The 23,741-nt window shown below is 55.1% G+C and overlaps 12 protein-coding genes across 12 annotated transcripts; 6 read left to right on the top strand and 6 right to left on the bottom strand.

Annotated features, from left to right (window-relative positions):
- Window positions 1-34: 34 nt before the first annotated feature.
- On the top strand, window positions 35-2,713 carry QBC33DRAFT_442990 (ras GEF; the record flags this gene model as incomplete). The annotated part of the gene is made up of 4 exons (XM_060424207.1): window positions 35-353; window positions 409-621; window positions 774-2,563; window positions 2,624-2,713. The coding sequence occupies 4 exons, from the start codon at window positions 35-37 to the stop codon at window positions 2,711-2,713; spliced, it is 2,412 nt and encodes an 803-aa protein (XP_060288608.1).
- Window positions 2,714-3,369: 656 nt separating this feature from the next.
- On the top strand, window positions 3,370-6,080 carry QBC33DRAFT_521081 (voltage-dependent anion channel-domain-containing protein). The gene is made up of 9 exons (XM_060426426.1): window positions 3,370-4,100; window positions 4,332-4,365; window positions 4,445-4,614; window positions 4,675-4,682; window positions 4,767-4,916; window positions 4,972-5,230; window positions 5,289-5,331; window positions 5,402-5,631; window positions 5,697-6,080. Exons 1-9 carry the CDS (start codon window positions 3,507-3,509, stop codon window positions 5,859-5,861), a joined length of 1,653 nt encoding a protein of 550 aa, XP_060288607.1. The 5' UTR covers window positions 3,370-3,506; the 3' UTR covers window positions 5,862-6,080.
- Window positions 6,081-8,951: 2,871 nt separating this feature from the next.
- On the bottom strand, window positions 8,952-9,167 carry QBC33DRAFT_553845 (uncharacterized protein; the record flags this gene model as incomplete). Its single annotated transcript, XM_060429447.1, has 1 exon — window positions 8,952-9,167. One exon carries the CDS (start codon window positions 9,165-9,167, stop codon window positions 8,952-8,954), a length of 216 nt encoding a protein of 71 aa, XP_060288606.1.
- Window positions 9,168-9,804: 637 nt separating this feature from the next.
- Window positions 9,805-11,505, top strand: QBC33DRAFT_483386 (ribosomal protein S5, C-terminal domain-containing protein). Its single transcript, XM_060425384.1, has 2 exons — window positions 9,805-11,153; window positions 11,218-11,505. The coding sequence occupies exons 1-2, from the start codon at window positions 9,977-9,979 to the stop codon at window positions 11,436-11,438; spliced, it is 1,398 nt and encodes a 465-aa protein (XP_060288605.1). The 5' UTR covers window positions 9,805-9,976; the 3' UTR covers window positions 11,439-11,505.
- Window positions 11,506-11,553: 48 nt separating this feature from the next.
- QBC33DRAFT_7887 (DASH complex subunit Dad3-domain-containing protein) lies at window positions 11,554-12,731 on the bottom strand. The gene is made up of 2 exons (XM_060433069.1): window positions 12,187-12,731; window positions 11,554-12,089 (listed from the first exon to the last, which is right to left on the bottom strand). Exons 1-2 carry the CDS (start codon window positions 12,289-12,291, stop codon window positions 11,901-11,903), a joined length of 294 nt encoding a protein of 97 aa, XP_060288604.1. The 5' UTR covers window positions 12,292-12,731; the 3' UTR covers window positions 11,554-11,900.
- Window positions 12,732-12,789: 58 nt separating this feature from the next.
- On the bottom strand, window positions 12,790-15,415 carry QBC33DRAFT_7878 (kinase-like domain-containing protein). The gene is made up of 4 exons (XM_060433067.1): window positions 14,372-15,415; window positions 14,010-14,309; window positions 13,573-13,954; window positions 12,790-13,500 (listed from the first exon to the last, which is right to left on the bottom strand). Exons 1-4 carry the CDS (start codon window positions 15,156-15,158, stop codon window positions 13,131-13,133), a joined length of 1,839 nt encoding a protein of 612 aa, XP_060288603.1. The 5' UTR covers window positions 15,159-15,415; the 3' UTR covers window positions 12,790-13,130.
- Window positions 15,416-16,116: 701 nt separating this feature from the next.
- Window positions 16,117-17,079, bottom strand: QBC33DRAFT_553841 (uncharacterized protein; the record flags this gene model as incomplete). Its single annotated transcript, XM_060429446.1, has 1 exon — window positions 16,117-17,079. One exon carries the CDS (start codon window positions 17,077-17,079, stop codon window positions 16,117-16,119), a length of 963 nt encoding a protein of 320 aa, XP_060288602.1.
- An 812-nt stretch (window positions 17,080-17,891) lies between these two features.
- QBC33DRAFT_443782 (NAD(P)-binding protein) lies at window positions 17,892-18,751 on the top strand (the record flags this gene model as incomplete). The annotated part of the gene is made up of 3 exons (XM_060424239.1): window positions 17,892-18,235; window positions 18,302-18,612; window positions 18,651-18,751. The coding sequence occupies 3 exons, from the start codon at window positions 17,892-17,894 to the stop codon at window positions 18,749-18,751; spliced, it is 756 nt and encodes a 251-aa protein (XP_060288601.1).
- A 409-nt stretch (window positions 18,752-19,160) lies between these two features.
- On the top strand, window positions 19,161-19,695 carry QBC33DRAFT_443311 (RNA polymerase Rpb4-domain-containing protein; the record flags this gene model as incomplete). The annotated part of the gene is made up of 2 exons (XM_060424216.1): window positions 19,161-19,292; window positions 19,354-19,695. 2 exons carry the CDS (start codon window positions 19,161-19,163, stop codon window positions 19,693-19,695), a joined length of 474 nt encoding a protein of 157 aa, XP_060288600.1.
- On the bottom strand, window positions 19,555-20,588 carry QBC33DRAFT_7830 (GTP-binding protein RHO4). Its single transcript, XM_060433060.1, has 3 exons — window positions 20,339-20,588; window positions 20,050-20,275; window positions 19,555-19,997 (listed from the first exon to the last, which is right to left on the bottom strand). Exons 1-3 carry the CDS (start codon window positions 20,404-20,406, stop codon window positions 19,716-19,718), a joined length of 576 nt encoding a protein of 191 aa, XP_060288599.1. The 5' UTR covers window positions 20,407-20,588; the 3' UTR covers window positions 19,555-19,715.
- Window positions 20,385-22,489, top strand: QBC33DRAFT_7838 (pseudouridylate synthase). The gene has a single exon (XM_060433061.1). It carries the CDS (start codon window positions 20,616-20,618, stop codon window positions 22,431-22,433), a length of 1,818 nt encoding a protein of 605 aa, XP_060288598.1. The 5' UTR covers window positions 20,385-20,615; the 3' UTR covers window positions 22,434-22,489.
- QBC33DRAFT_583080 (gpi c transferase) lies at window positions 22,489-23,571 on the bottom strand. The gene has a single exon (XM_060431367.1). It carries the CDS (start codon window positions 23,265-23,267, stop codon window positions 22,545-22,547), a length of 723 nt encoding a protein of 240 aa, XP_060288597.1. The 5' UTR covers window positions 23,268-23,571; the 3' UTR covers window positions 22,489-22,544.
- Window positions 23,572-23,741: the final 170 nt, after the last annotated feature.

Below are 23,741 nucleotides of genomic sequence, written 5' to 3'. Positions count from 1 at the left end.
CTGGCCTGGCTAGGCCGCCCTGATCTCCGACACAATGGATACAATCAATCTGGCTGTCATTGGCGCCCTCGGAGTGGGGAAGTCTTCCTTCATACAACGAGCACTAAGACAGTCTCGGCCCCCAGCTTCGAATGTCGCGACCGTACGTGCCGATGTCGAGGGCATCCCCCACCTCGTCACCCTGATCGAGCTCGACCTCGAGTATTTCGACATAGAAGATGTGACTGCACCTGGCCAACAGATCCAATGGCCGAAGCAGGTCAACGGGCAGGTTGTTCCGCGCGTGGACGGCGCCTTGATACTATACGACGTTACGAGTGAGGACAGCATCCGGGACCTCCCTCCCACACTGAGTATGTTTCCCACTGAGCAGGAACGCTTGCCACGTCCAGCATTCTAATTGTGCAGCTGCCCTAGGGAGCGCGTCTCTTCCATTCCTCCTAGTGGCGACCAAATGCGACGCGCCCGAGAACCTACGGCAAGTAGATCCAGCAAAGATGGCAGGCATAGCCGCCTCCTACCCTACTTGTATGGGTAACTACCGGACCTCACCCCATTCGCCCGGGAGCCAGAGAGACTGTCTGCAGGTCATGCTGAAAGCTCTCGTGGCCAATGCAAGAGGTAAGGAACTACTCCCACAAGTATTCCGCCTTACCCACCACCCTTGCCTTTAGCTATGCATTCGTATTATCCCTTCGCCCGTGCGACTACCGGCAGTTCCTTCTCGTGCTTTTCGGTCTTTCTTTCTTTTTCATGGGACTGACGAGGGATAGGGGCCGTTGAGAAGTCCGAGGCAGCTGGGCCTCGCCGCCGAGCAGCCTCCACTGCAAACCTTGATGCTCCACCCGACACTATCAATGGCCGGCCCATAAGTCAAAGCAGCAAGCATAGTAGAGCAAGCTCTGATTTGTCCCTTGTTCGAGCATTCCAGGCGACAAATGATGGCTATTACCGTGGCCAGCTCTCGCGGTCGCCCAGACTGGACTCTCAGGGTCAAGGGCCTTTTCCCGGCCCAGACACTCCGGGGGATAACACAACCCAGACAGTCTCGAGCATGCTGCGAACTCCGGGCATCCGGCTCGACGCCGGCGGAGATACCTTCCTCGACGTCGAAGAATCCGATGCAGAGTCGTACCGATACTCGGATGATATCCCCATTCTACAACGAAACGACGACTTCCTGGATAGGCAAGCAAAGATGGCAGGCGTATCGTTTGATGAACTTGTAGAAAGGCTCCTTGCTCCGAGGATGTCAAGGGCTGATAATAACTTTGCCGACGTCTTCCTCTGTCTTTATCGCAAGTTTGCCGCTCCTGGGGAACTCTTGGCAGCGATCCGGGCACGGCTGGATCGTGTGAAGGAGGACAAGAACACCCATTACCTCGTGAGGGCAGAAACCCAGCTGCGGATGATAGAGGTCGTGGCAAAATGGCTGTCACTGTATCCCGGAGACTTCGCCCGGCCCGTGACAAGGGAGAATTTGGAGCAGCTGATACGCTACCTCTCTGCCGATCCGATATTCTCGGCAGCCGCCCAACAAATGCGGGCACACCTGGACCAAAAGGTTGCGGAGGATGACGACACGGACTGGGCACAATCCGACGAGATGGAACAGGGCACCGAGCCGGGAAGTGACACTGGACAGGGGGCCAGTGACCTTTCTGAGGGAGTGGGCTCGCTGCACCTGGACGACCCGAGTACCTCGGGTCAAAGGAGGCCATCCCAGAGCTCGGAGCTATCAGCCTCGGAAAGGTTGGGGGGGAGAGCACCGGCACGTTTCCAGTTCCACTCGTTTGAGGACTACGAACGGGAGGCTGCCACCATGGTACCTTTGGCGGTCTTGCCGCTCACCAAAATCCGATACCGGTTTTTCATGGCGATCGACCCAGACGATATCGCAGACGAGATCACACGCATCGACTGGGTTATGTTCTCGTCGATCCGCATTCGCGATCTCGTGCGCCACGTCAGCCTGCCGGCCGACCAGAAGGAGAAGTGCAAGAGCCTGAAGAACGTCAACCGCATGATCAGTCACTTCAACCACGTCGCCAAGTGGGTCGCCAACGTGATTCTAATCCGCGACAAGGCCAAGCACCGAGCGCCCTGCCTCGAGAAGTTCATGGTTATCGCGTCGAGGCTACGGCAGCTGAACAACTACAACGGGCTGGCAGCGGTGTTGGCAGGCATCAACGGCACTGCCGTCCACCGGCTGTCCCAGACTCGGGCCTTGGTCAACCCTGACGTCCAAAAGCGCTTTGCCAGGCTCGTCCTGCTCATGGGGACGCAGAAGAGCCATTTCGCCTATCGGCTCGCCTGGGAGAACTCGCCGATGCCTCGCATCCCCTTCATGCCGCTCCACCGGCGCGATCTTGTTTCGGCCGAGGAAGGCAGCAGGACATTTGTGGGTCCGCAGGGTGATAGGATCAACTGGAAGAAGTTCGAGGTGTTGGGAGAGGTGCTGTTGCCGATCATGAAGAGCCAGGGGACGCCATACCAGAACCTCAACAGACACGAGGGGAGTCGAGAGCTGATATTGGATTGCCGCATGTTTACGGATGACGAGGTTTGTCCAACCCTCCGTCGATATCGATACGCTACTTGATACTGACTTGTTTTCAATTAGGACATATATCAGCGCAGTGTGCAGGTCGAGACCGGGTCAGGCGGTGCAGCCGAGTCTTCCAAGAAGAAGTTCCCATGGCTGCCGAAGTAAGATGACTGCCATCCCCTTTTTTTCTATTGCCTTTTGAGGAGGGAATTTTGGATACAGCGGCGATATATATATACATGGACATGTTCGGTTCATCTTTGGGCGATGGCAGACAGCAGCGGTTATTTATTGCGGCGGGTAGTTTTGGGCCTACAATATCAGCTTATACCTATATAGACCAAGAGCAATCGATGATGGGGATTGGAATTAGATTTCCCTGGGACCTTGCATCTCAAGTCTGAAGGAACTACCTTACCTTATAGTTAGTAGGTTCCTATGTTTACAGGTGAACAGGACATCACAAGCAGCTTCAAGGGTTACCAAAGCTCTCAAGTCTCCAGCAGCCATGGCAGTGCCCCATAGGTACAGTACAAGGGTACCTACACAAGAGTATAAACAAACTGAGTTTCTGAACACCTGGGTGAAATGCGAATTCCAAAAATCAGGAACCGCGACAACAAATACCCACGAACGCGCCCCAACCCCAGGAGAAAATATCTGTGTCGTTGCACGATTCAGAACTAACCTGGCCACAGTCCAAGACAATTTAACAAGTCAGGCAGACTATTGAGGGTTTCATGGCAGAGCTTCCTGACTCGCCACCCACTCGCGGCCAGGCACATCAGGGTCACATTTCGGCCGCCCCGCATCCCCGCCGTCGATCCTTAGTGGAGTTTGACATCACCACCCATTCCAGAAAAAATAGGGGACAAGGAAAAAGGGGGAGCACCCATCGGGAAGGGGGGCTTTTATAAGTTTTAAAAAACCGAGGAAAGACAGGAGGGGGAAAAAGGTGATGTTGATCGCCAACATTGTCTCGGGCCTCGTACACATCCTCGTCTTCTTCCGAGGCGTGGCCAGCCTCCATTTCATCCTGGACAACCTCCGGGAGCTCGAGCCCGACAGCCTGGCCGCCGCGTACTTCGCCTCCAGACTGCTACTCCCCCCCCCCGTGGCAGGCCACCCAGACGCCACTATGGGAGCCGGAGCCGGAGCCGGAGCCGGAGCCCAAGACGGAGCACCTGTTGTATCGGCCCCGCCGGCCGTGACCCCGATCGCCCGGCTGCGAGGTCAGCACCACCACCTGCTGCAGCAGGAGAAGCGGCAACAAGAGGTAGGAGGAGGAGGAGGAGGAGGAGCCAGCTGCGGCTACGAGTCGCCCGAGGATGATCGCCCGCCCCCGGGGATGTCGTCCGCCCTGGGGCCCCGCCGCGTGCAGTCCAACCCCGGCCCCGGCCCGGCACCTCGCAGCAATAACAGGACCGGGCTCCGGGGTAATAGCCTCAATGGTGTGCTCTCGAGGACTAAGAATATGCGCGATCCGGGACGGAAGGTCGGGATCCGGGACCGGATTAAATGCTTTCAGTGGACGTGGTTCACCATGACCATGGTATGTGATTGCCTGGTTGTTCTATTTTCTTCGTTTCGTTTTCTGTTTCGGAGTTCATCTTCTGTTTTGGAGTTCATTTTCTTTATACTCGGCTCTGGGTGGTTTTCCCCTTTTCGTCCACCAGTTATTTTCCATTCTTAGTGAGATCGGAGCCTCAAGTACCGTGTCGTTGTTCATCCAATTTGCGCCTATCATCGACTCGGCAGACGTTCAATTAACAGGAAACTACAGGCAACAGGCGGAGTCGCGAATGTCCTCCACAGCAGTACGTCTCTCACACCCGGCGCACCCCCCCCCCCCCCCCCGATGGTCTCCCGTCTCGCAAGCTGACTCACCCGAACCAGTTCCGTTTCGGTCGAGATGGTTGACCATCCTTGGCCTCATTTTCTTCCTCCTTAACATATGCCTGTTCCTGACGAACTGCGTCCTAATCACGCTTCGCTTCTGTTGGCAGTCGGGAAGTTTCATCACCTCTTTCACTGACCAAGTCGAATCTCTCTTCGTGCCTGCATTTGTAAGTTTGACAGGTCCTCCTCGTGGCGCCTAGGTGTATGGTATTGACAATTGGGTCTAGTTTGTCTCGTAAGTCACGGTGTTGTCTGGTCGCGCCTGTATCGGAAAGGGTAGGGTAGGGAGTAGAGCTTTCTAACGAGGTGTACCACACAGCGTCGCAACGATACTTCTAACCATATGCGAATACGGAGTTCCTCATACAGGGCCGTGGCTCTTGAGTGCCATGGAAGTAATGTTCTGGGTGTATGTCGGTGTCAGTATGCTTGCCAGTGCCGGAATATACCTAGTCCTATGGTCTACCCTGTAAGTGAACCTACCGCATCAACTCTTGAGAACCCCCGGCTGAGAAACGAGAAAGGGTCTTTCCGATACACACCATGACACCTATATGGGTTTTCCCGGCATACCCTCTGCTTCTGACGGCCCCTTTCGGCAGTACTCTCATCGCCTCAGCCATCAGCTCACAGCAGCTGGAACATGTCAACGCCCTCGCCATCAGCCTCGCTTCCATGACTGTCCAGGGGACCGGTTTTTCAATAGCGTTCATGATTTGCGCTGCGTTCTTGTACCGGCTTATGACGCAAAAACTGCCACGAGACCATCAACGGCCTGGTGTTGTAAGATAACCCCCTCCCTGCTCTGTGGGTACAGGATGCAGACTAATTATGTGTATAGTTCATATCCATCGGCCCACCTGCCTTCACTGTTTCTGGCCTTCGTAAGTCCTTCTCAGACGGCCATCAAGTATCCATACATCGGGCAACATCTCTAACTCCTCATGCACACAGTCCTGCTAGGCAACGAAGCCCAGTACATCTTCCCCAACGGTTTCATGGGCGTCACGGGTGCCGCCCCCATCCTCAAGTTACTTTCAGCGATGGTTGGTTTGTGGCTTTATGGCCTCAGCATATGGTTCTTCCTCGTCTCTGTTGGATCTCTCTGGAAGTACGTCATGCCGGATCGCAAAATGCCGTTCCAGATGACATGGTTCTCATTCGTCTTCCCGAACACGGCGCTGGTTTGTCTTCCTCTTGTCTCATTTCGGAACACCATTCCCGTGACTAATGAAGCCCTTCTTCGCAGGTGACCGCCACGATACAGCTGGGGAGAGTGTTTGACAGCCGAGCGTTACAGATCATCGGCTGCGTCGTGGCTGCTTGCCTAATTGTGGTTTGGCTTATTGTTTTCACGTACATGCTCCGTTGTCTGTGGAGGAGGGAGCTTCTTTGGCCCAAGGAGGTCGAATAGGTTTCGCATCTTGTCTGGCGTCTTGGAGCTTCGAGAGAGTAGGTTGGGCTATCAGTTTGGTTGATATCACGTACTCTGGGAGGCATTTTGCGATGAAGGCGGCATTGTTCTGGCGTTTCCGGAGAAAGGGCATTCTGAGCATATAGTAGATTCCGGTAATGTCAATATTGAGTGAGAATGGTGCTACACATACGGGGTTACTAAATCGATCCTTTTTGCATCTCTACCCTTACTGTTAATTCTCATACTTTCCAAATTAGGTACCTATCAGGAGATGTGTCCTAGAGTAGGGGGGTTGGGCAGGCTGAGTGATCAACTCAGGGGCTCCTTCCTTTTTCGATTTTGGCCAAGGAATGGCCCCTTCCCCAATGCATAGCTGTGCCAAACGCCTGGCTCTTGCCCCTTGGGGACCTGGCTTAGGTAGGTAGGCACCTAGGGATGTCCTGTCGTCAATGGATATCATTTTGTTTCGTCCATGGGCCTCCCTATTATTGCTGGCTTTCGGTTTCCCCTTTCTACATGCCTGCTTACAGGTGGCGGCGTCCTCAAGTTCGGTTGGGCACCTATTGCTGAGTTGCCATGACGGACAAACATTTTGAGCATGGCAAACTCCAAGTCTCTTGCAGAAATTCGAGATTGGCTCTTTCCCTGTCGAGCTCCTTCACCATGGCGCTGCCGCCTTTGTCGATCGAGCCCGTCACGGCTGCCGATATAAGTCAACTGTCAAGAACGGGCCAGCTGTGGATTGCCAAAGCAAACCATTGCCGTCTTGAGGTTATCTCCTCCGTAGAGGGAGAGGATCTAGATGGGAATGCCATTCGGGCTTGTATCAACTCCATAGCTGATTGCCCAGTACGTGTCTCACAGGATTGACCATTGACCGGTTCTAACTTACGCAGCTCTGGACCGAACTGGGTCTAAATCTACGGCCAGAATTCGACGAAGCTATTCGCACCACACAGTCGTCAACCCGGATATGTCTGGTGATCAGCCACCGCGATCTGTCCTCGGAATTACTGGTGCCGTCGGATACCCCCAGTGCGAGATTCCAGAAACTCTCTTGTACTTTCAAATTCCGCACAAGGACTCCCCGAAGAGCCGCCACGATACCCATTGAACGACAGCGGCAAAGTGACCGATACAATTTGCGGAACGGCGTCAGGTCCAGCAATACGGATATCGCCTCGCGTTCAGGGCATTGGAGAAGTCTAGTTGAAGGGGATGGAGTCATTCCACGCACCGACCAGACCTACAACGGGCTGAAGTCAGGGCAGTCTACAGGCCCCCATCTCGAACACGGAACCGGTACGAGGTTTGACAACCAGCTGCCGGGCGACACTATGCTAGAATATCCTGGGGTCCCAACACCTCCGTCGATGGACTGCAGGCAACCCACCAATCCAAACAGAACCCAAGACACCGAGGATTGGAGTGCGGACATCTCGCTACTGGTCTCCGTGGCGTTGCATAGGTTGATAGGAGTCAAGAAGATTATACAAGGAGCGCGGACAACGAGGAACCTAAGCCCTTCTCTGATAGATATAGCCCCGGCTGTTTGGAACCTACGCCATCTCCGGGTAAGGATCTCCCCTTCAGCATGGAAGGGAAATCACTGACATTCCTCAGTCATTCACAAGTCACATGGAGCTCATCCCCTCCATCGCATCAACTCTGGCAGGCTTGGCCCAGGCACAGTCGCCTGCTATCCGACGGAAGATCCAAGGCCTTCTAGTAGGTGGTGGCGTTGATGATGAACAAGATCGTGTTTACGCTTCGATTTACAAAAGTCTGTCCTTGCTGGTTCACATGGGACTTGACGTTGAGCCAGTTCTTAAAACCAGGAATAAGAGATGCGCTGCGTTGATTCACTCAGGAGAGGAGTTTGAGGCCAGCCAGATGATTCCCGGGCCAGAACTTTTTGAGCAGTTGACTCAAGGAACTGGCGTGGACAGCGAGGACCCTGCTATCTCGAGTGAGCCATTTGGAGATAGCATGCTCAGAACATCAACCGAGAGTTCCGAATCACTATTTACTACCGTTGCACATGGGAATCTAGGGGGATTCGACGGGCTCATTCCCACAAATCCCTATGACAGAGAGGTTGCGATAGGAATGCCGTCGCAGAATGGGATGGTTGTTAATGAGTACGGTCATCCAGTGCCCCTGGAGGAGGCAGACGACGATTACGAGTACGTTTACGCAATTGTCCCCGTGCAAGAAGCGGTAGAGGACGGATCAAGTGGAAGGGAGGAGAGTCAGTTTTCCACACAGACATACGACGAGCCTGGGTACTCCAGAGAGAGGCCCAGAGATTGGGGAGCTTGGAGTTCAAACCCACTTCCGGGCCACGGGAACACAGGAGACGAAATATACCCCGGGCCAGAATTGTACGGCGTCAACGCAGATTACGCAAAACGGTAACCTTCGAAATGCGAATTTTGCAGATGAACATATCAGTCTCTGTTGAGGTCTATATGAAGGCTTGTCTATGTATGTAAGTCTGCTAAGGGCGAATTCGAAGAAATATATAAAGTATTCACAATGATAGCTGGAACAGCATTTGTTGTAGATGTTGTAGATCGATGGCTTTCGACAGAAGCGAGATTTAACGTTTGGTATCAGCACAAGGAAGCCACGAGAAAAGGGGATGATGAGGACCCATTTTCCATAGAAGTGAATTGGATTTATTAGAACAACTTGGAGCAGCCTGCAGTCATCCAAGCATCCAAGCGCAATAGATCAACAGAATTTCCCCCTTTATCAAGTGCTCTCCTCCTCCTTCCGAGCACCTAACCTGCCCCATTCAACCGTCGACCCTCGGGTTGGTCACGCTTCGGCAACAGGGAATTGCGAGAACGCAATGCTGCCGGTCAAGTATCCTCCTAGGCAGACGCTGCTGCATAACCGAAAGGGAAGTCCGCGGGCCAGTCGCTGGCCTTTGTTCGATGGTTGCGCAAACGCGATAACGCTCTTCCCCCAACATACGCCCGACCATCCCCAGCCACACACACACCTCCTCCCCCAAACCTCCCAAGCTCAAAATGCGCCACCCCGTCGGAGACACAGCCTAGAACACCAGAGCAACAGGGCCTATTTCCTAGCGGGCGGCTTCTTCTTGTCGTCGACCTTCTTCTTCTTCTGTTCGGGCTTCATTGTGGCGTAGTGGATGAACCATATGAGGACGACCTCGCCGATCAGGGTGACGAGGACGGCGAGGAGGATGTAGACCAGGATGGGCTGGTCGTTGAGGACGGCAACGGCCTGGGGCGTCGCGCCGATGGATCGAAACCAGTCGAATTGGCCCATCTTCGTTTTTCTTCTTGACTTTTCGGGACTGTGCGTGGGAACGAGATCGAAGAGAGAGATGCTAGTAAGCTCGCGGGATTGAGCGACCACGAGCTCCTACTTAGAGGGACGATCAACCGGAGTTTTCGCGGGCGGTCTTCGAGGACGCAGGGTGCGACAAGAGAACAGCGATGGGTATGAGAGAATGTGGGTGGATTTGCCTGCACTGCAAGGCGATAGCCAAGAAAGAAAAAAAAGACAAATTAAACGTCTATTGAACACGCTTCAATACGCAAAACAGCATCAAGGGAAATGGGGGAGACGGAGGAGAGGAACAGAAACAAGGAGAGAGATATCGCTACGGTGTGATGCACGAGGAGCCGCCGTGGGTGGAGACGGCCATCCATGGGTGTCGAAACCACAGACGTCTGAATGGCTTGGATTCAGGCGCACCATCTGGTCCAGGTACCGTCACACTAGACCCGGTTTGGAGCTTGAGACATGGGCGTCTCTTGGTGAAAGATTTGCTGAGGAAGGCCAGGTCGAGAAAGGGGCTTGGTGTTTCAAAGCTGCAGCAGAGTCGCCTGATTCCTTAAGTAAGCGGCTGCCCGGCCGAGATTTACAGCACCCGCCTATGGAAGATCATGTGGAATGCTGGATGACAGATCACGTGATTTTACACAATTACAACCAAAGAGCCTGTGCGTGACAGAGGACCATCCAAAAAATTGAGGTGCATCGCCAGCAAGCTCATGTAAATTCTTGATCGGCCCCTGGATCCCAATCACCACGCCATTGGGACTTGGTAAAGCCACCGGTCACCTGAAGTGATGAGTGTAGCACGCCCAGCTGCTGGGAGGTTGTTCTCCCGGTGCCTGGCAGCTTCACCAGTCACTCCTGCTGCATCGCGAGCAGCCCCGGTGACATGCCGTCACCTCCACAGCTCGGCGCCGCTCGAGGCACGGCGGCGGCCACGCTTCAAGAGCATCCCCGCCGCGAAGATGGGCCTGCAGTCCCCCGAGCAAATCGAAAATTTCGCCAAAGACAAGTTCCCCGAGTACACACCCGAGGAAAAAGAAGAGCTGCGGAAGGTGTACTCGCCCGAGCACATGGCGGCCCTCGAAGCCGGTGAGGCGGCGATCAATCCGAAGGACCTGACTATTCAGGGGCGACTGCGAGACGACCCCTACCGGCTGTCGTACATCGACGACTTCAAGAATATCCAGCCCATCATCGACAAGAGACCAAAGACGAAGCCGGCGCCGAACCCGAGGGCGCGATTCATGGGCATGGAGGAGTTCACCGATGACTTGGTGAAATGGGCTGAAAGGTTCTTCCCAGCCGGGATGGAGACGAAGACAATAAAGGACTTCGTGACGGACAACCTCAAGGACGTCCCGGAAGAGGATTGGCCCTCGAGTGCGAGGAAAAAGGCCGAGAAGCAGCTCCAAGAATATCTATTGGCCACAGACGGAGAGATGGGGATCGACCTGGGGGAGAACGGACCTAGTTCTATTGACGTGCTGAATTATCTTCTCGAGCGGTCCACCATGACCGACAATGGACAGGGCTCGAACTCGGCCGTGGCACCGGCGCTGCCCAACCAGGTACCTGGTGTCGCCGGCCGCTACAAGAACGCCATCGACCCCGCCGACGAAGGCCTGGACGACGCTGGTGAATACCAGGACCTGAAGAAGCAGACCGACTTGGGCGTGAAGGCGCTCAAGAGCTTCACCGTCAAGACCCTGCTGCTTCGGTTCGTCAGCAATCAGACGCGTCTAGGCAAGATCAGGAGCGCCTCTGTGATGGCTATTGCGGGTAACAAGGACGGATGGTTGGGTCTAGGCAGTGCCAAATCGGTGGAAATCGCCATCGCCGTGCAAAAGGCGAAGCTCGCGGCAATCCGCAACATGCAGCCCATTTCGCGGTACGAGAGGCGCACCATCTACGGGAATGTGGAGGCGAAGATCTCCGGCTCTGTCGTGCGACTCTCTGCTCGCCCACCGGGTAAGAACAGCCCCTCTCCCCTTCTTCCCTCTCGCAGGCTTGAATGCCCCTAACTCTGGTCTAGGTTTCGGTCTCCGCGTGCCCTCTAGGATATTTGAGATGTGCCGTGCGGCCGGCATCCGGGATCTTGCAGCCAAGATCCCGCGGTCGCGGAACCCCATGAACACCGTCAAGGCGACTTTCAAGGCCCTCGTCAACCAGCCGGACCCTGAAGAGATCGCGATTGGGCGAGGCAAGAAGCTTGTGGATGTGCGGAAGGTGTACTATGGCGGAGCTGTATATTAATCCATTGTATCATCGTGTATCATTTCGATAGAGACCTCTGACAGGCCTATGCAACCTTTTTCCGTCATCAGACATTCTTGTCAATTCCTCTAAGTTACTGCATGGGTATCATCATCTTGCCGCCTGGGGTCTTGCCCAGCCCGCCCCTATAGGCTCTGGACATAGTTCTCATCCTATCTTAAGACTGTCTCCCAGCTCGGTTGGTGGCGCCAATTGTCCATCGCAAATGGGCCTCCCTTCCTCCTCACTCCCAGAGGAGGCACTCAACGTCGAGGATCCTTCCTCCCCCCCATCCCCATCTTCCCAACCGAGCCGTCCAGAAGTTCGCAGACACGCCAATCCAACGCCGAGGAGGGCGGCCATAAACCCGCCCGCCTCCACCAAGCCCACCCACACACCCACACACGCACACGCAAACGCAGCACCACGGTCCGGCGCAACACCCGCCAGCCCGCACACACCTCACTGCCCGTACCCGTGCCCCTGTCCGCCCGCCTGGTCGCCCCAGTCGATCTCCTGCTGGAGCACGATGCTGTAGACGCTCGCCTTGAGCAGCGTGAAGACGAGGCTGGTCTTGCGCTCCAGCTCGCGCAGCCCGTCCAAGATCTCGGTCGTCGGCGCGCTGGCCAGGTTGTCGAGCATGGATGCGAGCTGGGAAACCGAAGGTTAGTAGTCGTTTTGGGTGGGGGTTTTTGACAAGTTGGGGGGGGGGGGGGGGGGAAGGAGAGGAGGCGGCGGAAAAGCAAACCTTCTTCATGTTCTCTGCCAGTCGCTCATATTCGTCCAGGACGTCCTGCTCCAGAGGCGAGAGCTCTGGTTGGGAGAGCAGTGCGCTCGATGTGCTTTGGTCCATCTTTCCTGCCGATGTTGATTTGGTTGCGCGGGACAGACGCGACGGTTCGCGGGGTCGGTTTTGCACGGATCGCTGCGGGTACCTGCTTGGCGGGGCCTAACATGAACTCGGAATAGCGGTTTTAATTGAACCTTTTGGCTGCTCTTGGTAGCTTTCATGGATAGCTAGCTAATGGCTAACGGTCAAATGCCTGCTCAATACCTTGCCTACCGCTGCCGCAACTGAATCCCTCAAAAGCGCTATATATAACGAGCTAGAGGACGAAAGAGACTCTTCAGTATCGAATTCGCCTCCCCGGTTTAGAGAACGCTGTGATGATCGACAGCCGCCCAGTGTAACGTCATGGGCCAGAAGCTCGTAACTGTTCTAATTCTGGAGATGCAGACGACTATGTAACGCTGCTGGTATTAAGACCACAGTCGCGGAAATTGCGTGTTTGTCGAAGGCCGAGTCCTATTTCACCGGCTTCGATAGCACACCCACACCGATCTCCTTGCCAGTTAAGAGACCTGTTTTCAAGTTATCGGGGCATTTATTTCTCAAGAATGCCAGACCGCCTGCCGCAAGGCGAATGCAAAACCCACTTGCTTCACGGATGACCGACATTTAAGGTACAGAATAATGTTGCCCGAGTAGCTTCCCCCGTCTTTGCCCTGAACGCCTTGCCCTTAACTCCAATATATGGGAGTAGCATGAGGCTACTAAAACATACGAGCTTAGGCCGAGAACCTCGGTCGTTCCTCTCGATTGCCATAACCACACCGTTTGCTAAATGAGCGAAGGGATATCGCCGAGTGTGTCGTGAATAATGCCCTGAGGAAGAGTTGCAGTGAGTAGCTTTAGGAATCATAGCCATTCCTATACTGGTCCTCGCCCTCGTGATGGAGGGTAACACTGTTGAACTCCTCAAATGGATCTACCACCTCACCGCCCGGCGTTGCCAAACCGCTGTCGAGAGGTACACCCTTGAGAGCCATTGGCCTCGAGCGGCTGAAGTCGACGCTTTCGCTCTCCTTAACGTTGCGGAAGTTTATCGTGTCGATGCCTCGTCCTTGGTTGGGGACAATCGGGGGCTTCATATGGCGGATCAATGCCCATTGTGTCGTCCGGAAGAAGGGGTGGCATTTAATATCCGATGCACCAGCCCGAGCCCCGAGGCGGCGGTTCTCATCCTTGATGAGCAGCTTCCGGATAAGAGACTTGCAGAGGCTTTCCCACCAGTTAGCCACGTTCTTGAGCAGGCCAACAGGTCAGAAGACTGAGAGTGAGGAGTAAACATACTTTGAGATCTGCGGAGCCCCAGCGTGGTCCGGGAATGGGATATCCTCCCTGAGAATGTTGGCAAAAGTCGCATTACGGTTCTTGCCCTTGAACGGCGTTGTGCCGTACAGCATCTCATATATCAAGATGCCCAGGGTCCACCAATCCACAGCACTAGTGTGTCCACTGCCCTTGATCACTTCAGGGGCGATGTATTCTTCCGTGCCCACAAACGAGTTTGTCCTGAAGTTGGCGATGCACGATTTCGTATCAATGGTGGGTAGCGAAGATGTGCTGGCACCGTTCTTGCCAACGATCATGGTCGGTTTACCGCCGGGATCGGACTGCTTAGACAGGTCGAAATCTGACAACATGATGTGACCTGACTGGTGCAGGAGGATATCTAGCATCTCGTTAGTTGAGGAGCGCGGGTGGTCGCGTCTCTCGAGGTGGCCTACTTTCTGGCTTCAGATCCCTGTAAATGAAGCCCATCAGGTGTAGATATTCCAATGCAGCAGTCACTTCTGCCGCGTAGAATCTCGCGTCATCCTCCGGGATACACTTTCCCGGACGTGTCTGCAGCGCTCTGAAGAACTCGCCCCCACTGCAGTACTCCATGCAAAGATAGAGATAATCCTCGGACTGGAACGAGTGGTATAGGGTGACAATAAACGGATGGTTGCTCGTGGCAAGGATCTCCTGTTCGGCCAGGGCTCTCTTGATCTTGTTCCGCTTGATCATCTCCTTCTTGCTCAAGACTGAGATTTGTCAGCGTTGTGACCCATTAACGCCCCGGTCTGGTGGCTTATGGCCCACGAACCTTTCATGGCATATAGCCTGGCGCTCTTCTTTTCTCTAACCAAATACACCTTGCCGACGTCCCCCTTTCCAATGAGCTTGATCTTGTCGAAGCTCTGCGGCCCAACTTCAACGTTGCGGACCTTGATAGAATTTGAGCTGTAGGTTCTCCTGAACGCGAGCGAGTTTATGCTTGGCGGAGGGAGCGCAGCAAGGCCATCCGCATCAGGGACTGCCAAGCTGCTGGAAGGAGATCCATCCGACTTGGACTCGACCAGGCCAAGTGTATTTGCGTCCTTGTTCTCGACCAACGGCTCTTTGCTGAGCTCGGCGGTGGCCGGCCGCTCACCACTGGCCTTTGATGACTTGGAGAACAGACCTTGTGCATTGGGAGCACTGGCTACTCGCCTCAGTTTCCTGGCCAACTCCTCCTTTGTGGCAGCGGTGGGCTGTCCAGCGATGGCTATGGGACCCTTGATCTTGAGATTCGGTGTATCGGGAGGACTCGGCGGGACGGAGCCTTCGTTGTGATGCCGTAAGCCGGGCTGACCCTGGTGAGCGAAGTAGGGATTGGCGTGGGCGGTCGGGCTCATGGCCTCATCGAGAGGGTTTCCTTCGCTGGCGACAGTCGCACTACGAAGTCGGCCCACGCTGAAGAACTTGGTCTGCCGGAAGGGAATCTTGGTATCGGTCTTGAGAGGGGAAGCATGGTCCTTCTCTCGGTCCTTGGGCCCGGAGTTGATGCGGAAGAAATTCTTCAACCGCTGCGGGAAATGGCTGTCGCCATTGGCATTCTGTGTCTTCGGCATTCTGAAGGCGGCACGATCATGAGGTCGAGGCCATGTTGGGAATTGACGTCGTGCTGGAGAATGGCTGGCGCTTGGAAGAGGTGATGGTGACCAAGCAGGTAACACCTCACTCTCCGAATAAAGTGGCGGCCTTAGGCACTTATGCGCGCTGCGGGTCCTATCATTGGTCAAAGGGGCAGGGGATCGCTCTTGACCACTGCCAAGTTCCAGCAAAAGCACTAACAGCCTCAGCGGATATCCGACTCCCAACTAGGTAGTGACGAGGACAAGAGGGGGTCAACGGCCATTCAGTGGTCTAATTATGGAGTTTCCCTCATTGTGGCAAAGAAATTCCAGGCCCGGAATCTGGGACCTGGGACTTTACAGCCCCCTTCGTCGGGGGCCTCCTGGAATCGGCTCAACGAGGTGGCTGTGGGGAGGGAGGGGTGGCGCAGATCTAGAACCACTAGTTCAGGACTAGCGCACACAGTAAAGTCAGTTCGTGCTGTAGTGGCTAGTGTGCTTCTCCGTTGTAGGTATTATGTTCATGTACCTGGACAGTTGACCTGTGCCTCCGGATGCTTTGTAGGGCTACCGACAGAGCGTTCCACATCCTCTAGCGGCTTGGTGTTAGCAGGACCTTCCAATTGGAGATCTGCATGTCACTTTAAATGCCCGTTTCCTCCGGTCTTCCTCAGAAACATGGATTAAGTGCCCTTGCTTTGGGCGGTTGGTGCCTAGTCCAAATAACTAAAGGTACCCGACGTTGAATTGCGCGCTATTCCGTCGGCTACCCACCCTACCTGGCTCCTCCTCTGTCTCCCGCCTCTCCCCGGCATATTCCTACAGTGATATCCGAACCTACTCCGCACATCCCATCAGTATCGGCTGCTCATCTGTGCGGAATACGGATGGATGCAAGGTTGTTATCGCTTTAACTCGTGCACATGTCCGCTGTGGAACTTGTGCCTGCTCCGGGTCACACTCTTCTAAAGATGCTAGTATGCTCCTCGACTGGAGACCCTGGCTCCTCTTCCGGGGCGTTTCGATCCCGCTGAAGCAAAAGTCTGTGTAGTCGCCGCCGGCGGAATTTTCGCTCATCCTCGCTCTCAAACTCCTGGTGAATAATGGACGGGGTGACCTGATGTCCTGCATCGTCAAAGAGATACTCTGGTAAATGTTTTCGGTTGCCCATGGACCGTGTTACGTCGGCGTCCGGGTTGGTGTTCAGCGGTCCATCGCCCACATGCCATGCAAGAGGCACAAAATGGGCGGCCTCGACGTGCCTTTGAAGCTCCTCACGGGATGGGAAGTTCTGTGGCCGTAAGTTGTGGCCGCATTTGCCCCATCGGCAGGCGTCACTTCGCCCGTGGACAGCAAGGACGTGTTTGCGCAGAGTCTGGAGGTTCTGCAGCTCCGCCGGGCAGCCCTCCCACTCGCAGAGGAAGGGCATGTACTCAGGCCGGAGCTGGTCGTAAATGGCTCGAGGAGCCCGCCGCTGCTTGGGTGGCCGGCCCTTGCGCTTGGGTGTTGCTGCTGGACCTGCTTGAACCGGTTTCTTTCGGGGCGGGATGGAAGAGTTGCCAGCGACACTCGTCTTGGCCGAGTATGGCCCCGCGCCGAGTCTCCAGCCCACAGGGCGGCCACGCTTTCGAGGCTGGTCAGTTGCCGGCGGTCGCGGCGGGTGAGTTGCTGACGGCCGTGCGCGAGAGCCAGTAGGCGTTACGTCCTGAGTGACTGAGGCTAACGTTCCATGAGAGGGCGTGTGAAGGTTCCAAAGTGCATCTGGCCTCGAACTAAGTCGTGGTGGGTAGATATCTGAGGTTACCAGGTTCGGCAGCTCTTCGCGTTCTGAGTGAGATACCGGCTCGGTCATTGGCAGTTGCAGTCCTGAGGACGTGCCCAGTATGACTGCGATGCGTGATGGTGTTTGCGTTGACATTGTGAGGACATCTCTCAACACAGCCAATAATGTTGGGTAAGATATTACTGTATAGACAATTTGATAGCGATGCAGTAGCACGTTATTTCTAATAAAGGCGCGACCGGTCCTTTTCTAAACTGACTCTGTGAAGAGGAATATGGAACCTTGTAAGTCCCCGCCGCAATCAATGTAAATACCTACCTATTGCCTCCCGGTTACGTGTAATGTCACGTGTTGTCGCGCGTCTCTGATAACGGACCACCGAGTAGCTACTATGGTATAATGGGTAAGTTTGCCCAGCGGGTCAGGTATCCCCAGTCGATTTAGTGCGTCTTTCGATACCTGACAGGGGGTAAAACTTTTTCACGCAACCACAGTACATAGACGGGCAGAATACCTGCCTTCATAACCTACTAGGCTACAATAGCCTAGTAGTCGTAGGTATTTCGCAGACAATAACGGCCTATGATTATTCCACAGGCAAAACTACAGTTGAACGCATCATGCAGTGTAATTATTGCGAAATCTGTCGTCTCTTAACCAGTCCCTGCAGTGGCCCTCTAGGGATCCAGAGCTCGAAGTTGCGTGCTGAGGGTGTTTGTCATCAAGGTACTTCGCGGATGCGTATTATTAATCGCCAGGACAAACACACTTCCTCAAGACTCCGGGGCTGCCGTTAAAGACGACCGTCCATCCCCATGGGCTAGCATAAGAAGTTTCATTCCTCGCCATCTAAATCGATCCATAGAGAAAAGAATTAGTAGTTATCCCCCGTCTCTCCAAGTGCCTCCAACAAACACACCCTCTCCGGGGCCCAAGAAGTTACAGCCATGGCATCAAAGTTCTTTGCGGTAGTGGCAGGCGTTGGTGCAGGAACAGGTCGATCTGTGGCCCTGAGATTTGCCAAGGCGTACCCAGTGGTTCTCCTGGCCCGCAAGCCGGAAAGTTACAACGACATTGTTGCCGAGATCAAGCAAGGGGGCGGCCAGGCCATCGGCATTAGCACCGACACGGCCGATCCAAAGTCTGTTGCTTCGGCCTTCGAGACAATCAAGAAGGAACTGCCGGATAAGAAGCTCGCCGCTGCCGTCTTCAACGTCGGCGCTGGCCTGTCTCGCAAAGGCTTCCTCGATCTCACGTTGGATGACTTGCGTGCCAGTCTCGAGGGGAATGCGTGAGTCGCTTCTCCCCACCACCTGGGGGACATAAAAGGTTTGGTCAAAGCTAACGTCAAGCTCAGCCATGGACTCTTTAATTTCGCCAAACGCGTCGTACCGCTACTTCTAGAGTCGGTCGATGATTCTCCGCACCCTCCAACCCTCATCATCACTGGCGCCACAGCCTCGCTGAGGGGCTCCGTCAGGTTCGGCGACATGGCAGCAGGCAAGTTTGCCGTGCGAGCTCTGGGCCAATCGCTCGCTCGGGAATTCGCACCCCAAGGCATCCATGTTGCCCACACAATTGTCGATGGTGTTATCGACATTCCTCGGACGAAGCACTATGAGGTTAACGGAGGAAAGCCAGATGGCAAGATTGACCCCGACGCGGCAAGTAGAACCAAACCAACTTGTCCATTATGTTGCTGACAGAATCTACACAGATTGCTGAGAGTTACTGGTATTTGCACACGCAGCCCAGATCTCATTTTACCCAGGAACTAGACATTCGACCTTACGTCGAGAAGTTTTAAGGCAGTGAAAGCCATGGGGCGTATCAGACTGTTGCAAAGTTAGTATAATGACCGCCTGCTCCATTGGCAGCCCTGGGATTCGAGGATAAATCGGTTTCAATTCATTTGCGCTGAAGAATTCGGGGTATTGAAAGAACACGGTGTGAGTAGTATGGAGGCTTACATTTTGCACTGTATCGGTTCGATTCTATCGGGTCTCTCATTGGATAACGGTCGGTCTGCGTTTTCCCGCCCATTGCATTTTCAAGTCAATCTTTGAATGCCTTGAGCAATACATTCATTTTCGCTAGAGTATCGTCACTCATCTTGTGAATTCTATTGGGGCTATTTGGAACTAGCATTTATAACACTTATCATTGGTCATCAATCTTTTCGATCGTCTGGTTCACCTTGCCAAACTCAGGGGAAAATGAAAATACTCGAGGCACAGAACAGTGTGTTGTCGAACCACGAAGTGTACGAACACCTGGCTAATCACCAGTCACGTCACAAGGCGAGGAATCGGCGCGCGCCGGGAAATCTCGGCACCATTGTCACAGAGGTGGGTTTGGAGATGAGATTGTATGGCGCAACCGAAGTGTTGAAACTCATTCGCCTTGCAGGTGCTCAAGTACCTACGGACAGCCCCGAGCCCCTTTCATAACCAGGGCCAGAGTAAAAATTATGACCAGTCCGTGGTCTCGCGGCTTCTCGAGAGGCTGAGCGACGCCAACCTCAACCAAGACCTTGCCAAGGGCGAAGTCCTCATGATCCTCAACCTGCGCCCTTCCTCCACCGCGGTCCTGAGCACGATCATCGATGACATGCCGGAGCGGTTTTCAGAGGATGAGCAGGAGGCAATTATCGACATCATCGCCGAGGTCCTTGGCCGAGACGACCCTGGACCCATTGGGGAAGCCGGTCCCGACGAGAGTGCTATGCCATCCATCGAAAATGGCGCTTGAGCCCCGGTGTTTCCCCTTACTCACATCAACGAGCAGTTGCCACCGCTCTGGCCGCCTTCTAGGGTCGTTGTCTGCATGGCCGTGACACAGATGTCCTCGAAAACCATATTTAGCAGCTCCCCTGTCACGGCAGAGCATTCCATGTACTTGTCAGCTCTCATTTCCTGGGCAACCTGATGGGCCTCCTGTGGATATATGACCCCGTTCGGATCGTCCTCTGACCTCAAATCTCTCTTGAGACCTAGGACAAGGATCGGCACGACAGATTCGCTTAAGAAGGTCGTTCGGACTTCTTTGATCCACTGGTGTACAGTCAGGATGTAAGAACTTTAGATGAGTGCCGTTGATACGCACCGTCCTCTGGAGATTTAGGAGGCTCAGCCGTTGACTTATGTCATAGCAGATGACGATAAGATCCGGTTGCAGGGTCCTCCAGTTGTCCGGGCTCGAGGTGTCATAGACCTCGAGCCGGTATTCTGCCTTCCTGGAGCGGATCTCGAAGATAAATGGCTGGTCTATGTCGCGAAGAAGGGTGATAGGGACTCTGCCGGAGAGCTGCTGTCGACCCTTGCTGATCCTCCTATCTCGAGGGCTTTATCAGTGGGGCTCGTGTGAGCAGGAGTTGGGCCTTTGGGAGACTAACGACAGGAGGGTAGTCTTTCCCACTTTGGCATCACCTAATAATAGTACTGTAACTTTGTGAGCCTCCATCGTATTATAATTATCAGCTGGGTATTCTATGTGTGACCAGTGTTAACTTGAGGTATGAAATGGCGCAAGCCACCTTCTGGACATAGGGACCAAAAGTACGGATACATGGTGGGGCTTATCGATAAAGAAAGGCGATCGCAAAAAAGGGTTCCGAGTACCAAACGTACAGTCATGAATTGAAGCACTCGGGCGAAGGACCGAAGAAACGCATGTCTAACCTTAGCCACGCCGCGCAGTATATTCGACGAGCATATGAAGTGACGACGAAACACTGTGCGCGGTCATTGGCCTCCCGGAACCCTCATCGACAGACCCTTAGAACCTTCAGCATCAACCCGAGAGCAATGGCAGACCAAGCGCGAGACTACAAGAGGTGGACCAAGGAGAGTCTGGTCAAGCGAGTCAAGTGCCTCGAAGAAGAACTCAAGCGCGTGGAGCCCAGCAACCCGGCGCTCGGCGGCCCGTCGCCAGCTCCGCCGGCTGATGCGATTGCCGATGCTGCAGCCCCAGATGGAAAGAAGCAGAAGAAGAAACGGAAGCTAGACCCCAGCAAATACTCGACGAGACTCATTGCGCTGAAGATCGCCTACCTCGGAAAGAACTACAATGGCTTCGAATATCAGACCTCGGCCTCTGTGCCCACCATCGAGGAGGAATTGTGGAAGGCACTGACCAAGAGCTGCCTCATCTCGCCAGACAAGCCGGACGAGGTGGATTTCGGGCCGTGGGAATACTCCAAATGCGGGCGGACGGATCGAGGTGTCAGCGCCTTCGGCCAGGTCATCGGGATCAGGGTCAGGAGTAACCGGCCACTGCCTAGAGACGACGGGGACGCGGCAGACGACGATAAGCCAGCATGGGATCCCGTCGCCGACGAGATTGCCTACTGCAGAATACTTAACAGGCTATTGCCCGCAGACATAAGAGCAGTGGCTTGGTGTCCAAACCTACCGCCGGGCTTTTCCGCGCGGTTCTCCTGCAGGGAGCGGCAGTACAGATACTTCTTCACCCAGCCGGCCTTTGCGCCCATGCCCTCGAATATGGAGACTGCCAGGGCCGGGGCGACGGTCAAAGAGGGATGGCTGGACATCCAAGCGATGCGGGAAGCAGCCAAGAGCTTCGAGGGGCTCCACGACTTTAGGAACTTCTGCAAGGTCGATCCGGGGAAACAGATGACGAATTTTATGCGGAGAATGTTCGAAGCGGACATTGTCGAGGTGGAAGATGTCCAGTCTGCTGTCCCCTTTCTGAACGGACCGGACTTCAGGCCCGACGGGGTTCCCGGTGCGCCGTACCCTAAGGTGTACTATTTCCATGTCAGGGGGTCTGCCTTCCTCTGGCACCAGATCAGACACATGGTCGGCATCCTGTTCGCCGTTGGCCAGGGCCTCGAGCCGCCATCAATCGTATCGGAGCTCCTGGATGTGGAGAAGCACCCGAGGAAACCAAACTACGTCATGGCGGATGAGGTCCCCTTGGTCCTATGGGACTGCATATTCCCAGACTTGGATGACCCACTGCTGAAGGGAAACCACGATACCGATTTCTTCGAAGGTGAAATCAAGGATTCCATGGACTGGTTGTGGCTGGGGGAAGACAGCCCCCTGAACCTATACGGATCGTCGGGTGTCATAGACCACCTGTGGGGGCACTGGCGAGAAAAGAAGATGGACGAGCTCCTAGCAAACAGGCTACTCGACTGGGCCTCGACGCGGGTGAGCCCGGTCCGCGCGACCCCGATCTCGGTTCCGGGGCCGGGGAAACGGCCGGGGAGCCAGAGGGTGTTTGAGGGCGGCAACGGGGCCAAGTACGTGGGGAAATACATACCGGTTCTCAAGAGGCAGCTGCTGCAGTCGCCTGAGGAGATGAACGACAAGTGGGCCCAGACCAAGGGCTTCGCGAACGCCGAGGAGCTGTCCAAGACGAAAAACTGGCGGACTGCGCTCAAGGAGGCCAAGAATGATGCTCGCACCGGTGCCGAGGCAGGGGAGGAGGGATCCGTGGAGATGGCAGATGCTTCATCTTGATTCGCCTGGTAGGGGCGATACTGCACAACCTCTTTGCAGTGTATATACATCTATAGCTGTACATAAACGAGAAGACCACACAAGAACAAAAACACGGGGCCATCTGGTAGTTCACCCCTTCTCATCCAACCTCCTGACGCCCCCATCCGACTCATACAAGCAACCCCTAACCCCCCTCCAGACCGTCTCAACGATCCTCCTCCCAGGCAACAGCCCAGGGAAAACAACAACAACATCCTCCTCCCCCTCCACCACAACAACAAGGTAGTACCTAACCTCAAACCCCCGAAACGCCTCGTTGATAAGCACGTCCCGAATTTTCTCCGTGGGGATGAACCGCGCGCTCCCCGCCCCGCCCCCCAGGTACGTCGCCCCCGTCGAGGCGGTCTGCACGCCCAGGCCGCGCAGCACCAGCAGCGACTCGGTGGCGTGCGCGCGGACCACCGACGCGTACAGCGCCGCCAGGCACGCGGGCCCCAGCGCCCAGGCCGGCGTCGCAGCCGCGAGCCGGGCCAGCGGGCGGCCTGCCGCGGAGGCGTGGGCCAGGTGGAGGAGGTGGTGGAGCGTGGAGGCGGAGAGGAGGTCGAGTGGGGAGGAGGAGGAGGTTGGGGGGGGGGCCGTGGTGGTGGAGGAGGCGGTGGAGGCGAAGGGGGAGAGCTCCCATTTGGAGTGGAGGAGGAGGAGGACGCTGGTTGCGAGGAGGAGGCGGCCGAGGAAGACGGCGAGAAGGAGGAGGCGGAGGGCGAGAGTCATGGGCGGGCAGGTTGTTACGATGAATTCTGCTGTTGTGGGCGAGGGCCGCCTTATGTGGAGGTGCGGCGCTGTGGTGAGCATCGTGGAGGATGTCGAGGATATATAGCGTCCCGTTGCGCTGTGGTTCGGTTTGTAGGTGTCGTTTAGAGCGGATTCTTAGGCAGACCTAGCATGTGCAGGTGCTTCGGGGTGTTTGCGTGTGTTCAACATTCCATTGTGTCCCTCTGCCAGGTTGTTGTACCAGCTACCCATCGCCTAGCTATGGTGATCCGAGAACAGATGTGTTGCGATTGTTCGAGATGCTGGCTTGCTATCGGAGCTTGGAGCTCAAAATGACCGTGTCACGTGCCTTTGAGGGGCGGATTCTGTCTGGGTCATATCAGATCAAATACGAGGGTAAATTTTCGGCTGTCATGGTCAGTTTGGTTAGAAGGCACTTGATTTTCTCTCCACCCTATTCCATCTCCGTCAGATCCCCTTAGCAGCGCCCAGGGCGAATGCCGCGGTGGTCACCCACTCCCATGGGTAACCTGGGATGCTGCGCGTGGCCCTAAG

The sequence above is a fragment of the Phialemonium atrogriseum genome (genome assembly GCF_030411735.1).
Source record: "Phialemonium atrogriseum strain 8032-3 unplaced genomic scaffold QBC33scaffold_1, whole genome shotgun sequence".
Taxonomy (NCBI): domain Eukaryota; kingdom Fungi; phylum Ascomycota; class Sordariomycetes; order Cephalothecales; family Cephalothecaceae; genus Phialemonium; species Phialemonium atrogriseum.
The sequence above is the reverse complement of the archived record's forward strand: the minus strand, read 5'-3'. Positions and strand labels throughout refer to the sequence as shown.

Coding starts and splice junctions, on each gene's coding strand:
- QBC33DRAFT_521081 (XM_060426426.1), top strand. CDS start 3,507: ATGTTGATCGCCAACATTGTCTCGGGCCTCGTACACATCCTCGTCTTC. Junction 4,917..4,971: donor CTAGTCCTATGGTCTACCCT/GTAAGTGAACCT, acceptor GAAACGAGAAAG/GGTCTTTCCGATACACACCA. Junction 5,231..5,288: donor ACCATCAACGGCCTGGTGTT/GTAAGATAACCC, acceptor TTATGTGTATAG/TTCATATCCATCGGCCCACC.
- QBC33DRAFT_483386 (XM_060425384.1), top strand. CDS start 9,977: ATGAGTGTAGCACGCCCAGCTGCTGGGAGGTTGTTCTCCCGGTGCCTG. Junction 11,154..11,217: donor ACTCTCTGCTCGCCCACCGG/GTAAGAACAGCC, acceptor ACTCTGGTCTAG/GTTTCGGTCTCCGCGTGCCC.
- QBC33DRAFT_7887 (XM_060433069.1), bottom strand. CDS start 12,291: ATGGACCAAAGCACATCGAGCGCACTGCTCTCCCAACCAGAGCTCTCG. Junction 12,090..12,186: donor TGGCAGAGAACATGAAGAAG/GTTTGCTTTTCC, acceptor TCGGTTTCCCAG/CTCGCATCCATGCTCGACAA.
- QBC33DRAFT_7878 (XM_060433067.1), bottom strand. CDS start 15,158: ATGCCGAAGACACAGAATGCCAATGGCGACAGCCATTTCCCGCAGCGG. Junction 13,955..14,009: donor CAGGGATCTGAAGCCAGAAA/GTAGGCCACCTC, acceptor ACGAGATGCTAG/ATATCCTCCTGCACCAGTCA. Junction 13,501..13,572: donor GGGGCTCCGCAGATCTCAAA/GTATGTTTACTC, acceptor CTGGTGGGAAAG/CCTCTGCAAGTCTCTTATCC.
- QBC33DRAFT_7830 (XM_060433060.1), bottom strand. CDS start 20,406: ATGGAGGCTCACAAAGTTACAGTACTATTATTAGGTGATGCCAAAGTG. Junction 20,276..20,338: donor GGAAAGACTACCCTCCTGTC/GTTAGTCTCCCA, acceptor CCCTCGAGATAG/GAGGATCAGCAAGGGTCGAC. Junction 19,998..20,049: donor TCCTAAATCTCCAGAGGACG/GTGCGTATCAAC, acceptor ACTGTACACCAG/TGGATCAAAGAAGTCCGAAC.
- QBC33DRAFT_7838 (XM_060433061.1), top strand. CDS start 20,616: ATGTCTAACCTTAGCCACGCCGCGCAGTATATTCGACGAGCATATGAA.
- QBC33DRAFT_583080 (XM_060431367.1), bottom strand. CDS start 23,267: ATGCTCACCACAGCGCCGCACCTCCACATAAGGCGGCCCTCGCCCACA.